This window comes from Mizuhopecten yessoensis, unplaced genomic scaffold (assembly GCF_002113885.1).
Source record: "Mizuhopecten yessoensis strain PY_sf001 unplaced genomic scaffold, ASM211388v2 scaffold10059, whole genome shotgun sequence".
NCBI lineage: Eukaryota > Metazoa > Mollusca > Bivalvia > Pectinida > Pectinidae > Mizuhopecten > Mizuhopecten yessoensis.
This window is the reverse complement of record NW_018408358.1, coordinates 402915-419792: the sequence shown is the minus strand read 5'-3', so window position 1 is coordinate 419792 and position 16878 is coordinate 402915. Positions and strand designations below refer to the sequence as shown.

At 37.7% G+C, this 16878-nt stretch overlaps 3 protein-coding genes across 3 annotated transcripts; all 3 read right to left on the bottom strand.

The window, feature by feature from the left end:
• Window positions 1-310: 310 nt before the first annotated feature.
• LOC110459387 lies at window positions 311-1633 on the bottom strand. The gene has a single exon (XM_021511614.1). It carries the CDS (start codon window positions 1631-1633, stop codon window positions 311-313), a length of 1323 nt encoding a protein of 440 aa, XP_021367289.1.
• Window positions 1634-5975: 4342 nt separating this feature from the next.
• LOC110459386 lies at window positions 5976-7157 on the bottom strand. The gene has a single exon (XM_021511613.1). It carries the CDS (start codon window positions 7155-7157, stop codon window positions 5976-5978), a length of 1182 nt encoding a protein of 393 aa, XP_021367288.1.
• A 6224-nt stretch (window positions 7158-13381) lies between these two features.
• LOC110459401 (tripartite motif-containing protein 2-like) lies at window positions 13382-15701 on the bottom strand. Its single transcript, XM_021511632.1, has one exon. The coding sequence runs from the start codon at window positions 15260-15262 to the stop codon at window positions 13655-13657; it is 1608 nt and encodes a 535-aa protein (XP_021367307.1). The 5' UTR covers window positions 15263-15701; the 3' UTR covers window positions 13382-13654.
• Window positions 15702-16878: the final 1177 nt, after the last annotated feature.

Genomic DNA, 16878 nt, shown 5'->3' with positions numbered 1-16878 from the left:
GGATGAGGGGGATGAGGGGGATGTAGGGAGGGGGGAGTCAAATAATATAATTAGGAGGTTGAGTATTTTTTCCAATTAACTTCAATACTAGTGCCAAACATTATTTATTTACGGTTTTGATGAGCTATTTATTGAATTTCCATTATCCTGATCGATTTGCTTTTTTTCATCTTTTTTTTTATCAATTTACGATAATTGTGATATATCATGTCTGTTGAATTCATTTACTCTGTAGGTCTATGATATAGGTCCGGGGTTGAAGTTCAAGTCATCTCTGTATTATCTTACAATGCAGTTTCAGTTGTCATAGTTACGAGATAATACATTGCTGTTTGTCCTGCGCACAGTTGTACTTTAGAAGTTTGACACTGTTATACCCAAACACTGCCCACAGGGCATCCTCCCTGTCTACACCAACAGCCCGTGGCATGTTGTTGTCGCTGTGTATTATCCTGAGAAACTCACCACGCCCACTGATGAGTAGGACACGTGTGTTGTAATGGTCCCCTATGACTAGGTTACCCACACTGTCATACACCACACCATAGGGAATAAAAGGTTCATCTGCTGACTGTGAGAGTTGCTGATATGTATGTGGAATTTCACCATGATATGCAAATAGTTCCTTGAGGTGGGTGTCCATGACAATAACACGTGGTTTCCCTGCACCACCCTCATGTATAACACACTGGTAAGGCACTGCGACATTGTGAGTTACAGGACACTCTGAGATACTGTGTGTAACACACAGTAATAGCCTCCCAACCCTAACAGCCGATGACTTTTGTATCAATACACCTTTGGTGGTATATTTTGAGATGTGTTTGTCCATTCCCACAATGACATGGCTACTAGCTGTGATACAGATACACTGTGGGTTCTCCGTGGTAATGAATCGCTGTACTAGTCGTCCTGACACGAGCTCTGTGATGTTGTTTTCCCAGTCACAGACCCACAGTGTGTTTGTTGTTGTTGACAAACTGATGTCACTGATCCTAGTATTGTGCGTAACCTTCTGTATCACTTCGCCCTTCCTGTCCAGTAAAGTTAAGGTGTGACCGTCACTTGTCCACACCTGACCATCAGTGCTTGGACATACAGAAGATATAACACATGACGAATTCCATTCCCCTAACACCTTGGTCGTAGCCAAAAGGGTATATACTGGCCTGGCCACTTCCTCTCTTCCTGTGGACTTTTGTTGTGTGGCTGATACCTTAACCTTTCGTCCTGTCTGCTTTTGTGTGGTTGGTATTCTGCCTTTTGTTTCTGAACTATGTTGTGTATTAACTGATCCTTGTCCAGCAGATGATCCAACTGACAGTTCATGGACTAGCAAGGCTGGACCCTGATCTTGACCTGAGGTGTAAACTTCGCCCAAAGCTTGTTTCAATTGACTCTGGGGATTTTTGTTGGGAGTGAAACTAGCAGTACCTACGTTAGGTTTACCTAGGTTAGGTTCAACGGGGAGAGTGACTAAAGATTGAATCTCACATCCTGTGTCGTAGATTTGTATGTCAAAGCCACGCTGAAGGGCTATCTTGCATTCTTGCACTTGCGATTTTAGCTGAGTGCTGTACGATTCCAGGTCCTTTTTGTAAGTTTGTAGTAGCTTGGTGTTATCCTCCTCCATTTGTTGATAGAGAAACAGACTCTGAGCTGTTAGTAGGTCAAGATCGTGTTTTAAATTGTTTGTTTGTGTTTTCAACTGATTTGAAAGTTGTTCAAATATGCCGACATTGTCCATTAGTTCTTTGTCAGTAGAGCTGATGTGTTGGTTAATCTGTTCAAGGTCAACAGTCTCGGTTTGGTCTATACAGTTTTGAATGTCTTCTTTCTTTTGGGGAATAACTAGAAGAATGGCTTTTATAAATTCAGAAGCCTCTCAGGTTTCTCATTAAACTTAAAATATGATGATTTTATTGTTTTAGAAAATTTCAATTTTCCAAATCGCATTGCAAAGTTAAAGAATGTCCGATACGGAAATCTTTCATATTAAGTAGTACTTGTGTTAGACTTTACAGCAAGTATGACACGAGATTGAATCGCACAGTCTATGTCAGAGATTTATTTGTCAGAGCTATGGTGAAGCGCTATTTTAAATTCTTGTACTTGTTGTTTTATCTGAGTTATATATATTCCCAGATCCTATTTGTAGTAGCTTATTATTTTAAAATTCCACTTGTTGAAAGAAAGATATATTCATGACTGTGAGCTAGTCTACATCGTGTTTTAATTCCTTTGTCTGTGTCATCAACTGGTAAAATTGTAGTAATTAGAAGTTGTGTTGTCTATTTAATCGGTCCTTACATTGATTAAAACAGTAAAAAGAACATTCAACATCTGTATATGAAATCTGAATTGTTCACTAAATCCTCTGTATTAACTACCCTCTTGTTGGCATCATAGGTTCCACATTTCCAATGGTGGTTATTATGATGTTAAATATAATTCTTAATGTTACAGAATAAGGGAGATACAGTCATTAACATTGTATTCATTTTAGTTTGTCCACATACAGCAAACTGATGCCTCAGATACTCACCTCCATCAAAACAGTTTATTTGAATCATAACCAATAGAACGAACTTTCTATAAATTTTAAATTCGTATCTGTGTAAATATACTTTCTGCTATTATTTGTAGATCACGTAGTTACAAGACAAGAACGATGGCGATTGATGATAAGTTTGCAAACGAGTGTTTGAGCAATTTCAGATGAGAGTTCACGTACGATAGATGACATAGGACAATGATGACACATACAAATGTCTGTGTCTACCTAGCCTTAAAACGATAGGGACTTAACCACCCAGCCACCCACCAGTGTTTTAAAGAAAACATGTTGCAGCCTGTACAGTGGTACGAATGTGAATTAACCAAATTTCCAATTGAAAAATATAAATAACTAAATAAATAAAGACAGCGTGTGTGTGCTTGTGCACAGCTAAAAACATAATTGTATTATAGAATTTCTCAATTTTGTACTGACTTCGTGCATTTCCACTCTGAAAAAATTACCCTTATATAGATAGATCTTAATCTTTGCATATATATTTTCCGCCCTCTACCTTGCTTTGGAACTGCTCCTTAAGGAATCCGCCTGTAGCAAGGGCTAGCCACGCCCCTGGACTGTCTTTTTCGTTCGGTTGTAGCAAAATATTTTAATAATGATTTCACAGGTAGGCGGAGGAATTCCAAGTAGTGAGTTTGAATTTTATATCATCAATAATGTATGTTTATTTGAGAGGAGCGAACAAGAACATAAGTGATGATATCTACAGGATCAGAGATAAAGGTTTATGGTGTACTGGGTAATTTATAGATCAGTATACTACATGTAATGTTACTTCCCTGTTGTGTAATGTTGTCCTTTATCAAACTGGGACAATGCACAGGACACATGACATGTACTGCATTTTTAAAGAAGTTAGTTACAGTCATATATTTCTCGGTCAGAGCCATTGATGGTACTGATGTCCCCAGAACGTGGTTGAGGGGGATGAATTCTAACAGAATGACATTATCGTTTCACTTTGCATTTAGCCCCATGACACTAATACTTTAAATCCAACTGTCACTAATATGTGGCTATGTCTTACAGGGTTACAACAGCAGTGTATCACATAGACCTACTTTTCTACTTTTCCATGTTTGGTCTGAATAAAGAGTCAGCTTCATAACTGTGATGCTGCATGTCGAACAGTCGTCAACATTTTTCAAAGACACGTATCTGTCCGGAACATATCGCCCACATCATTTTACCTTGAATTATTACTTCTGACATGCTGGTACATCTTAGGAAGGCGGAGTGGAATGCAAACATATAGGTCACTGTGACCTTTATTTTGACCTTTGACCGGAAATCGTTTATCTGGGCCATATCTCCTTCATTATTTCACCTGCGATCACCAATGTTAGTGTGCTGATACATCTTGGGAAGGAGGGGTTTCTCTTTTAAAAAGTTCTTAGTGATGAATGTAACTGCATTTTCCATGTTTTATATAAATACCCTGCTAGTGAAAAAAGAATTTAAGTTTCCCTTGGATGTACAAACTAATATATTACAGTAATATTTGCAATTTGCTCATTATCTTACAATCTGTCATGGAAAAGAGTCTTACATTGTAATTTGATCTAATATGCCACACAACATCAATAGATAAAGGAGTTTTACGTTTGTCGATATAGCCTGTATGTTCCTCTAATGTTTCTCATAAAAGTTCAAAAATGGTGTTATTTTGAGAAAAGTTTAGTAAACGTCAGATGCAAAAATCTGGCCGGGTTCCTTTTTGCTAAGAACTACGTTGTTACTATTATCATATATTTAAATTATCGGGTGGTCGGGTGGTGCAGAAGATAGCGCACTTGCTTTTCACCAAGGCGGCCGGGGTTCGATTCCCCGATCGGACGTGAAAAAGTATGGGGTCACCTGCTCGACCACGTGGGTTTTCTTCGGGTACTCCGGTTTCCTCTCACACTAAGACCCCCTGCACGCTAACATCCGGGCCAACAAGAGTGATTTATATCAGTTGAAATAATTTGTTTTATAATTGTTATAAAAACAATAAAGTTTATATTATATTATATTTAAACAAGAAATACAACTTGAATTTAGAAAGCTGATCGTTCAACGGGAGGTAACTCGTTATAAATATAAGTTTCCATAGTGTTTCATCTGATAATTATGCACAACGTCTGCGTCTTAGAGTTACGCTTAGCATCATCGTTGAGTCCTAGAAGAACGAAGCAGCTCTATGATGAAGTGTAATTCAGTTTTGGCAGGCTCTATATATTACTAATTTTACTGTTACACATCCGCGCGATTATTTTGCTGTCCATTAAAGGATCAACCTATCGATATATAGCCTGTTTGTATAATTTTAACGATGATGCGTACAGATCGAATCTGCGATTTTTTTTTTCATGACATGTTCTGGGGGTAAACAGAAGATAAGACAGCGAAAGCCCTGGAATTCTAGGAAAGGGGCAAACTGGAGAGGGAGGGGGTCTGGTCGGACACATGCGACCGGGACCATTGCTCACCTGCTTTTGAAGATAACCAAATCATAGAATGTTGACAGATTGTGACATAATTTTGTCATAAACTGTAGCTCTGCCAATTGGCAGCGATTTGAAAACATCTGTAATTTCCGAAATTGTAAAAGTCATTTTGTTAGGCTTAAAATTAAAAACACAATAAACACGCCACATTTTTCAAGACAACACAATTTATGTTCATATATATTTTAGCTAAGACAGACATTCACTTGTGAACATTGAGAATATGTCTGATGATGATTATTTTTTCCACTTTACTTTAACACTTTTGTCAAACATTACTTGTTTATGGTTTTGGTGTGACAGATTTGAATTTCCATTACCTGTATTTTTCTTTTGATATTTTTTTCAAAATTTCCAATAAATTCGATATATAAGTTTTATTGAAATGATTCACACTATAAATTCAAGATATTTGTCCGGTATTGAAGTTCAAGTCATCTTTGTTTTATCCTTGCATGCCTGCTTCAGTTGTCATGGTTACATGCTCATGCATTGTTCTTTGTCCAGCAAGCTGTTGTACTGTAATAGTTTGATATCATTAAACCCAAACGCTGCCCGCAGGACATCCTCCCTGTCTATTTCAACAGCAGATGTACAGTAACTATCTTTATGTATGATCCTGAGGAACTCACCACTCTCACTGATGAGTAGGATACTGTTGTTGTTACGGTCCCCTATGACTAAGTTACCCACACTATCATACACCACACCCCGGGGGTAAAATGGTTCACATCCTAACAGTGATGTTGGTTGATATGTTTGTGGGACTTTACCATCATATAGAAATAGCTTCTTGAAATATGTATCCATGACGACAACACGTGGTTTTCCTTTACCACCATCACGCATACTATCAGCCACTGCGACATTGTGAGTGACAGGACACTCTGAGATCCCGTATGGTGTACACATTAAAGACCTCCCTGTACCTTCAGCTGATGTACAAATGTACCTTTTGAGGTGAATTTTGAGATTTGTTTGGCCATCCCTACAATAACATGGTTACTGGCTGTAACACAGATACAGAGTGGTGTCTCCCTGGTGCTGAATCGTAATACTAGTCGTCCTGGCATGAGCTCTGTGATGTTGTTTTCCCAGTCACAGACCCACAGTTTGTTGGTTGTAGGTGACATACTTATGTCTGTAATTCTAGTATTGTGTGTAACCTCATGTATTACTGTGCTTTTCCTGTCCAGGAGAGATAAGGTACCATCGTTAGAATCACTGGTCCACACCTGACCATCAGTGGTGGGACATACAGAAGTAATGAAACTTTGAGGCTTCCACTTCCCCAACACCTTGGTCTCATGCAACAGGGTATATAATGGACTTGTCATTTCCTTTCTTCTTGTAGGGTTCTGTTGTGAAGGAGATGATCCTTGTGCAGCAGATGATTCAACTGACAGATCATGACCTTGTAAGGCCTGACCCTGACATTGAACTGATGTTTTGACTTCTCCAAAAGCTTTTTTCAGGTGAACCTGGGGAGTTTGGTTCGGACTGAAGCTAGCGGTACCCAGGGTAGGTTTTACGGGGAGAGTGACTGACGATTGAATCTCACACCCTGTGTCGTAGATTTGTATGTCAGAGCCACGCTGAAGTGCTATCTTACATTCTTGTACTTGTTGTTTTAGTTGAGTACTGTATATTTCCAGGTTCTGTTGGTAGGTTTGTAATAACTTGGTGTTATCTTCCTCCATTTGTTGATAGAGAGGCAGAGTCCGAGCTGTTAACCGGTCAAGATCTTCTTTTAATTTGTTTGTTTGTGTCCGCAATTCGATTGAAAGTTTTTCAAAACGGCTGAGATTCTTCTTTAGTTGTGAGTCAGTAGAGGTGATATACTGGCTAATTTGTACAAGGTCAATGTTCTCAAATTTGTCTATGAACTTTAGGATGTCTTGTTTGTTTTGAGGAGTAATTTCACTAAGGTCGCATACTGTATGACTCATATGAATAGAAGATAGACACTTAGTACAAGCTAGTTCTTGGCATTTTTCGCAGTAAAAATCCAGTAGTCTGTTCCTGTGGTGAATACATGTAGTTTGACCTTTGGCACGGAAAGGAATCTGACCTTTGTATACGGACATGGCCATTTTGATGAAAAATATGTAAAAGCGTTCAAGATTAGAAAAGAAAAACTGGATTTTTCAATAAATCCTGGGAATTAACTTAATCCTGCTGTTTGAAGCATAAGTAACATATGTCTTGCGTTGATGATTTTTTCGTTGAATTGTAAAATAGATTTGAAAATGTAACAGAAGTAGTCACTCATCGTGTCCTCAATGTCAAACACACTAAACAACAATACTATAGATACACACATCCATCCAGTATTTATGTAACAACGTTAAGCACAATTTGTATGTCAATTCTAAATGAATACCTCTGTATGTAGATCACTTAATAACACTACCAGGAAATGGAAGTTCAACGATAAGCCAAAAGGTGATGTAGCTCTGTACCTGGTCAGAAAATAAATAAGTTTATCACGGTGTTGTAAACGAGTTTATACACATGTTCAGATTATAATTCACGTGCAATACGTGGACTTAGGACAGTGACGACATATACAAGTGTCAAAGTCTGCCTAGCCATTAAACGACACGGACTCTACCACCAACCCGCCCCCTTTTAAGAAGCATGCATGTCTGTGTCTTTTTCGTTCCGTAAATGAATCAAATCTTTTGAATTTATATGGTTACTGATGTTTGTTGGTTCCGGAGGGGGTCTGGAAAATGTGTGCTGCTATCTACAGGTACAAAGATAAAAGTTCAAAGTGTACTGGTTAATTTTTACATCAGTATACTACATGTAATACACCTCCCCTAATGTGTGATGTTGTCCTTAATCAAACTGGGACAATATACAGGATACATGTCATGTAGTGCATTTTTTGAAAAAAAATACCTAAGTTTGCGTACTCTCCTGTATTTTTCGGTCAGGGCCATTGACTGTGCTTTTATGTCCCTACAATATAGTAAAGCAGCCTTAAATGTTTGTCGTTTCTTCCACCCGTACGTCAGTTGCGATAATTTCCATAATACAAATACATGTACTAGAAGTCCAACAGTCGCCAATATGTGGATATGTCTTGAGGAGTCACAACACCAGTATATCAAATGTAGGTGATTTTTTTTGGAGATTAGAGCTAGCTTCCTTACTATGATACTGCATGTCAAAAAGAACAGTGACGTGTATGTATGTTTAATCCCACCGCAAAGGGGACGTGTGTATATGGTTATGCCGTCCGTCCGAGGTGTTGTCTGGAACAAATCCACACATCATTTTACTTTGGATTAACAAATCCGATATGCTGGTACGTCTAAAGAAGGCTGAGTGTAATGTAAAGATAGAAATCACTGTGACCTACATCTTGGCCTGACCAGCTAGCTAAAAAGAAACAATTCATGTTTATCCAGGGTTAAGAACCCATTAATCAGTTGTATATTTGCAATTTGCCCATTATTTGACCATCTTTCCTGGACAAAAATCTGAATTTGATCTTATTTGCCACACAACATCAATAGTAAAATGGGTTTAAGACTTTTTGATATCGTTTGTCTGGGCCTCTCGGGTTTCTCATAAAAGTTTTAAAAACATGGTGATATTTTAAGAATAGTTTTAATTTTCAAAACTCATCTCAAGTTTGATAATTGTGCGATAAGAACATATTTCATATTTAGCAGTACCGAGGGTAGGTAATGCATGCAGTTTTACCGGGGAATGACTGTCACAACCTATGTCATAGATATGTTTGTCAGAGCTGTGGTGAAGTGCTATCTTACATTCCTGTTCTTATTGTTTTAGCTGCACACTATACATGTCCAGGTCCTGTTTGTCGTAGCTCGATATTTTCCCGTTCCATTTAGTGTTATAGAGATTTAATTTGAGCGGTGAGCTGGTCAACATCGTGTTTTACTTTCTTTGTCTGTGTCATGCTGGTACGTCTAAAGAAGGTTGAGTATAATGCAAAGATGTAAGGCACTTTGACTTACCTCTTAAACTGACCAGCTAGCGAAAATAAAACGATTCTCAAGTTTCCCCTGGGTTTAGAACCCATTGATCTGTTATATATTAGCTATTTGCTTATTGTATGACATTTTAATGCGAGGAAAAAATCTGAAATGGATCCTATTTGCCACACAACATCAACAGATAAATGAGTTTGAGATTTGTTGATGTCGTCTCTCTGGGCCTCTCAGGTTTCTCTTTAAACCTTAAAAAATGATGATATGGTTTTTAGAAAAGTTCAATTTCCAAATCTCATCCCAAAGATAAAGAATGTCCGATACAGAAATCTTCATATTTAGTAGTTCTATACATTTCCAGGTCCTATTTGTAGTAACTTATTATTTAACTATTCCATTTTTTTGGAAGAAAAATATATATTCATGACTTCGAGCTAGTCTACATCGTGTCTTAATTCCTTTGTCTGTGTCATCAACTGGTAAAATTGTAGTAATTAGAAGTTGTGTTGTCTACTTAATCTATCCTTCTATTGATTAAAACAGTCAAAAAGAACATTCAACATCTGTAAATGTTCATTAAATCCTCTGTATTAACTATCCTCTTGTTGACATCATTGGTTCCACATTTCCTGTATTTGTAATTATGTTGTAGAATTTGTTTTTTAATTTCACAAAACAAAGCAGTTAAGGTCACTTAAACTGTATTAATTTTAGTTAGTCAACATACAGCAAACTAATGCCTCAGACACCAATCTCCATCAAAATAGTTTATTTGAATCATAACCGAAAAAAAAAATGTCTGTAAATTTTAAACTAATATCTCTGTAGATATACTTTCTGTCTGCTAGTATTTGTAGATCACGTAGTGACAAGACCAGAAGGAGAGTGTTTTAGGTTGTGTGGTAGGTTGTATTTCCTGAAACTTAGATAGGTTCATGATAAATTTGCAAACAAGTTATTGAGCAAGTCCAGATTAGAGTTCACGTGCGATAGATGGACTTAGGACAGTGATGACACATAAAGGTGTCTGTGTCTGCCTGGCCGTAAAACAATAATAACTTTACCACCCAGTCATCCCTTTTTAAAAATAATTATGTTTCTTTGTCCAGGCGCTTATCAGTCTGAACAGGAGTACACCAAATTTTTAATTAAAAATATATACCAAAATAAAAACACCCATATGTGCGTTTATGCCATACTGAATATGTCTTCGAAAGGTATGTATGCTGATATAAAATACATTGAAATCATGATTGTATTGTAGATTGTCTCAATTTTGCAACTTCTTCTTTCGAATTTCTCTCCGGAGAATGACCCTGAGACAGATTTTTCCGCCTGGTAGTTTGACCTCCATCCTTCCCCATGAAATACTCTGCCCTGGATCCGCTCCTAAATTAATCCAATCACAGCAAGGGCTATCTATGGAAATGGACTCTTTCGTACTACCTTTGCAGAATCTCTTACTAATGAGCTCACATTGTAGTCTGTGCAACAGCTGAACGCCAGATCGGGTTAAAGACCAAGAGAAATGTAAAGTTCGGGATTCGGGGGTAGTGTCTGTAATTTCGATTTATAATTGTCTACAAACATGAATGATTTTGTGTGTCCTCATACATGTATATCTAGCCAGACGAACTCTCAATCACAAGCTTGAGTTCTATATGATAAATTATTTGTTTTCGTTTGAGAGGGGCAAACTAGAACATAAGTGATGATATTTACAAGGTCAAAGATAAAGATATTTATAGATCAGTATACTACATGTAGTGAAACTTCCCTGTTGTGTAATGGTGTCCTTTATCAATCTGGGACAATAAACAGGACACATGACATGTAGTGCATTTGAAGAGTTTAATAACAGTCCTGTATTTCTCGGTCAGGGTCATTGATCGTAATAATATCCCCACAACGTAGTTGAGAGGGATTTATTCCACCGGTCAGTATGACATTTTTGTTACATTTTGCGTTCAGCTCCAGATACTATAAATCTGTCACCAATATTTGGGTATGTATTGAGGACTTATATAATTACTACAGCAGTGTTTCAAATGAAGGTCAAATAGACATTTTTTCACTTTTTATCTTTGATTTGAATTTGAGTAAGTTTCATTACTGTGATGCCGCATGTAAGAAAATCGTCAACATTTTTCAAAGACTCATCTGTCTGGAACATATCTACCACATCATTTTACCTTCTAGGCTTCTAAGGTTTCTAAAGTTCAAAAATAATCCCAATTGTGGTTCATGTCACATGGGAAAAACTTTCATATTTAGCAATGATAATATTCGTAGAAGCTGGGACGGGTTAGTGCTAACATATCCTAAACAAGATTGTTCTTTATGAAAAATATATATGCACATGTCTGCAACATTACTTAAAATATGTAAAGCTGATTATTCAAAGGGAGGCAACTCGTAATAAATATAAGCTCCATTGTATTTGCATAACGTCTACGTCTCACAGTTACATCGACAAAACAGCTGTATGATGCAGTGTAATTCATTGTGGTATGCTCTATCTATTAGCAAATTTTTAAAGGCCTGTGTGTGTGTAACGTTCATCTTTCAAGAAACAACGTGTTTTATATATATTACAACAATTACTAAAAACGTTTTTACAACTTATACTTATCACTCTTGTTGGCCCGGATGTTATTGCGCGGGGGTAGGGGTCGTACTGTGGGAGGTGGCCGGAGTAACCGGAGACAACCCACGTGGTCGGGCAGATGACCCCATATCTTTTCACGTCCGATCGGGGAATCGAACCCTGGCCACCTTGGTGAAGAGCATGTGCGCTATCTACTGTGCCAGCCAACCAACCGAAACAAGGTTGTAGACTCTGCTGGTGGATGATTTAGTCCCTGAAGTTTGCTGTAACCTTGTTAGCCTCAGTTATCTCTTTCGAGTAGTGGCACGGTTCATAGAATACACACTTTACAGGTTATTGATTTAAAATCAACCAGTACTTCTCTAAAGTTTTGAATAAAGAAATAAGGGCTTTAAGCTCCCGCCCCTCGGCTTTAACAGTAGTTGAGACATTTTTGATTTCCTCCTTTTTGGCCCCAAACAACAGCCTTATGATACTGTATAACTGATTATTGGCATGCTGTATCTATGACCAAATCTAAAGGTATAATTACCTGTCTGTGTTTTAAAGACATCTCTCAACATCGAGTGGTATGCCGTATAAATGCCTGATGATATTCTTACATCGTTATGAGAAAGTCCATGCCGTAGTATTTAACGTCTGTGACTTAGCATTGTGTCTGTTTTGCCCTAGGCTCAGTTATAACTGGAACAAGAGCGCATAACCCACTCAACCAGTTCAGTATTACTGAAGTTTTTAGACGTATTGACATATCTTTTTAATAACAATAAAACATGATACGTAATAACGTAACTTGCATATCTTAAATAATGTTTTTGTTATTTGTTCTGATTTTTACACAAGGGTGGAGAAGGTCTGTTTGATAGAAGAAAATTAGTTGTTATGTATTTGGTAAAAACGATTAACGTTATACGTTTGAGTCTCTGAGCTAGTGTCTACTGTTCGGTTTCTGAGTATAGGGCTTGTATATGAGAGTAAACCGGACTGGATTGATTGTGTTACAGTAGTGAAAGTTGGTAAAACAATAGATACATGTTTTGTGATAAACTATAAAAGACTATTTCAATTGTTATAACTATAGGTAGCTCTATATTTACTGGAGTCGAGTGTGTCACCTGTTGTAGGGCTCCGCGTTGGAGATGCTGATGCCCTACAATAACTACGGTATCCGTCTGCCCTTGTATCTGTATTGCTGTCAGTATGTACTTCCATTTCCGGAAATTATCTCAGATTTCAATAGACTAAGCTTTTGGAAATTTGACATGGTAATACACTGTGGTATGTAGATGTTCAAAATGATTAAGGGAGATTCTAAGACAATATGATCAAAGTCAAGTTCACTGTTACTAAAATTACTAAACTAAGGAATGGGGAAATTCGAAGAATTTCCAGGGCTATGCTCACCCAAAATTCCGAAATTGTAAAATCATTCTTCTAGGTTGGAATGCTGGATATTGATACAAAGCAGTTATTCTGTATATCATATTTCTTAGTTTCATACACTTCAATGAGATGAGTCTTGGATACTTTTAAAGAACGTATTTTTTTCCTGTCCACCTTACTCCAACAACAAATTAAAGGTGGAGTACAACAACCTCTCCGAATCAACCATGAAATCTGAGGTAAGAATATATAGCATAAAACATGCCGGGCTAAAGGGCTTTCAAGCTTGTTAAGATAACAACCCAATTCAATATTTGAAATAGGAAAACTCAATAAACAACATTTTTCAAGACAACGCTATTTATTTTCATACATGTATTAGCTAAAACAGACATTAAATTTAGAATATGGTTTCGGGGGGAAAAGTCAGAAAAAATATATAAGGTTGAATATTTTTTCCAATTCACTTCAACACTTTTGTCAAACATTATTTGTTTATGATTTCGGTGAGATAGTAATTGAATTTCCATTTCCTAAAATTGTTATGTCTGTTGAATCGATTCACTCTGTAGGTCTATAATATATGTCCGGGGTGGAAGTTCGGCAGCTTTGTATTATCATGTTGTCATGGTTACGAGATAATGCATTGTTGTTTGTCCTGCGTACTGCTGTACTGTAGTAGTGTGACTCTATCATACCAAAACACTGCCCACAGAACATCCTCCTTGTCTACACCAACAGCACGTGCCCCGTTGTTGTCTGTGTGTATGATCCTGAGGAATTCACCACGCCCACTGATGAGTAGGACACACCTGTTGTTCAAGTCCCCTATGACTAGGTTACCCATACTGTCATACACCACACCATATGGGTTAAATGGTTCACTTCCTGATTGTGATGATGGTTGATATATTTCTGTGACTTCACCATGATATTCAAATAGTTCCTTGATTTCAGAGTTCATGACGACAACACGTGGTTTCCCTTCACAACCATCACCTTGTTTGTTCAAGACAACTATTGCGATATTGTGAGTTACAGGACACTCTGAGATCTTGAGTGGTGTCCCCGCAGACAATGTAGAAAGTACCAATGTACCTTCAATGGTAAATTTTGAGATGTGTTTGGCCATCCCCACAATGACATGGTCACTAACTGTAATACAGATACACTGTGGTAACTCCCTGGTGCTGAATCTCTGTACAAGTCGTCCTGACACGAGCTCTGTGATGTTGTTTTTCCAGTCACAGACCCACAGTGTGTTGGTTGTGGGTGACAGACTTATGTCTGTGATCCTAGTATTGTGTTTAATCTTCTGTATTACTTTGCCCTTCCTATCCAGAAGATTTAAGGTGATATCGTCACAGGCACTAATCCACACCTGACCATCAATGGTTGGACATACAGAAGTGATGTAACATGGAGACGTCCACTTCCCCAACACCTTGGTCTGAGGCAACAGTCGATATACTGGACTTTTCACTTCCTTTCTTCCTGTGGAGTTTTGTTGTGTAGAGGATGATCCTTGTTCAGCAGATGATCCAACTGACAGATCATGACCTGGTGAAGCTTGACCCTGGCATTGACAGGAGGTGTTGACTTCTCCAAAAGCTTTTTCCAGGTGAACCTGAGAATTTTGGTTCGGTGTGAAGCTGGCAGTGCATAGAGTAGGTTTTGCAGGGAGAGTTAATGCAGATTGAATCTCGCACCCTGTGTCGTAGATTTGTATGTCAGAGCCATGTTGAAGGGCTATCATACATTCTTGCACTTGTTTTTTTAGCTGAGCGTCGTACACTTCTAGGTCCTGTTTGTAAGTCTGTAGTAGCTTGGTATTATCTTTTTCCGTTTGTTGATAGAGAGACAAAGTCTGTGCTGTTAATTGGTCCAAATCTTCTTTTAATTTGTTTGTTTGTGTCTTTAACTGGTGTGAAAGTTTATCAAAGTTGCTGGTATTGTCCTTTAGTTGTTTATCAGTAGATGTTAGGAACTGGTCGATTTGTACGAGGTCAACTTTCTCTGTCTTGTCTATAAAGTTTTGAATGTCATGTTTACTTTGATGAGTAATTTTACTAAGGTCACACAAAAGGTGACTCTTATGTACAGTAGATACACACTTGATGCAAACAGGAACTTGACATTCTTCACAGTAAAGGTCCAGTTGTCCCCCTTTGTGGTGTGTACAGGTGGTTTGATCTTTGATACGAAAAGTAATCTGAGCTTTGTATAGTGGTTTGGCCATTTTGATAAAATGATGCAAAACCGTTGAAGTGTTTTGACTATAGAAAGTTGATTCACAGAAAAGGCGGTTTGTTGTACAGCTGTTTACATTTTATCTAACACTGATAAAAAACAATCACACAAAGTATATCTATTTCCATATTACGAATCAAAATCTGGAGTATTCACAAACTCCGGAGTGACCACTAGAATCTTTCTTTCACAAAATCCAGTGGTTGTCGATTGTGGTTATTACCCGTTGGGGTAATTATGTTGCAGAATATATTTGTTTGTATAGAAAACCACAGTACATTTGTAGTCACGTATAATCGCTCACCTTGTTTACAATGTCAGGCCGTCCACAGACAACGAACAGCAACACTTTAACATACTGTAAATCACACAACAGTATTTACCCGGCCAGAGCGTGGGTGTCTTATTATCTTCCCGGCGTATGGACGTTTCTGTCTACCTAGCTATTTATGGGGATGGTAAATTATGGGGGATTTACTAGATCAGTGTGCAGCAGTGCATGTGATAGTTCCTGGTTGTGCGACGTTGCCGACAATTTGTAGAAATGATCAGCTGACAGAATGTGAATGTTTACATAAAATGTGTTAGCAGCTGAGGCTTTGTCAAGGCCCTGAATTTTTTTAATGGCACATCTACTGTGGTTAATGACTAAAAATAAGTTTTAGTACAGACATACCATGTACAAATGTACTACTTATTACATGGAATACATACTGAATTGTTTTATTTGTGTGCTGGCCCCCTGTTACCACTGCTAGTGTATAGATCAGTTTCACACATTGAGTGCTGACAGATATGCACATAATCTAATTGTCTTTGTCGCATATTTCAACACACAAAACCAAAATATAAAGGGTGATTGGGTCACCTTGGCGACATCCTCTTTTCATATTTAGAAATGATGACAATACAATCTATCGAGATCAATAGATAAGAATATGTATTGTTTTCCTTAGCCTGGCGTTAGTGGTGTACCCGTATACCTGGCTATTTATAGGATTGGTGTAAATGTATTATGAGTGATATATTAGATCAGTGTGCAACGGTGCATGTAATAGCTCCTGATTGTACGTCGTTGCCGACGATCTGCAGAAATGATCAGCCGACAGAATGTGAATGATATATGTTTACATAAAGTTTGGTAGCAGCCGAGACTTTGTCATGACGATGGACTTTATTAATTTCATAAATAACATCAATTATTTAGATATACTATAAAGTACAGACATAACATGTACTACTAATTACACAGGATATATATATATATATAAGTGCTATATTTGTGTGTCGGCCTATTTCACCTATACTTGAGTATAGTTCTGTTTCACTCCATACCAGTTTACACATGATATCATTGTCCTTCCGGCCAGATAGAACTCTGACAATACAGTCTAGCGCTGACATTTAGTAGTAATGTTTATTGTTCTCTTTTGCCTGACGTTAGGAGTGTTTCTGTATACCCGGCTTTCTATATTGTTCTATAGGGGTGGTGTATTTTGAGGGAATTTAATAAATCAGTATGCAGGAGTGCATGTGCGACGTTGCCGACAATGTGCTGAAATGATCAGCTGACATAATGTGAATGTTTTGTTTACATAGAGTATG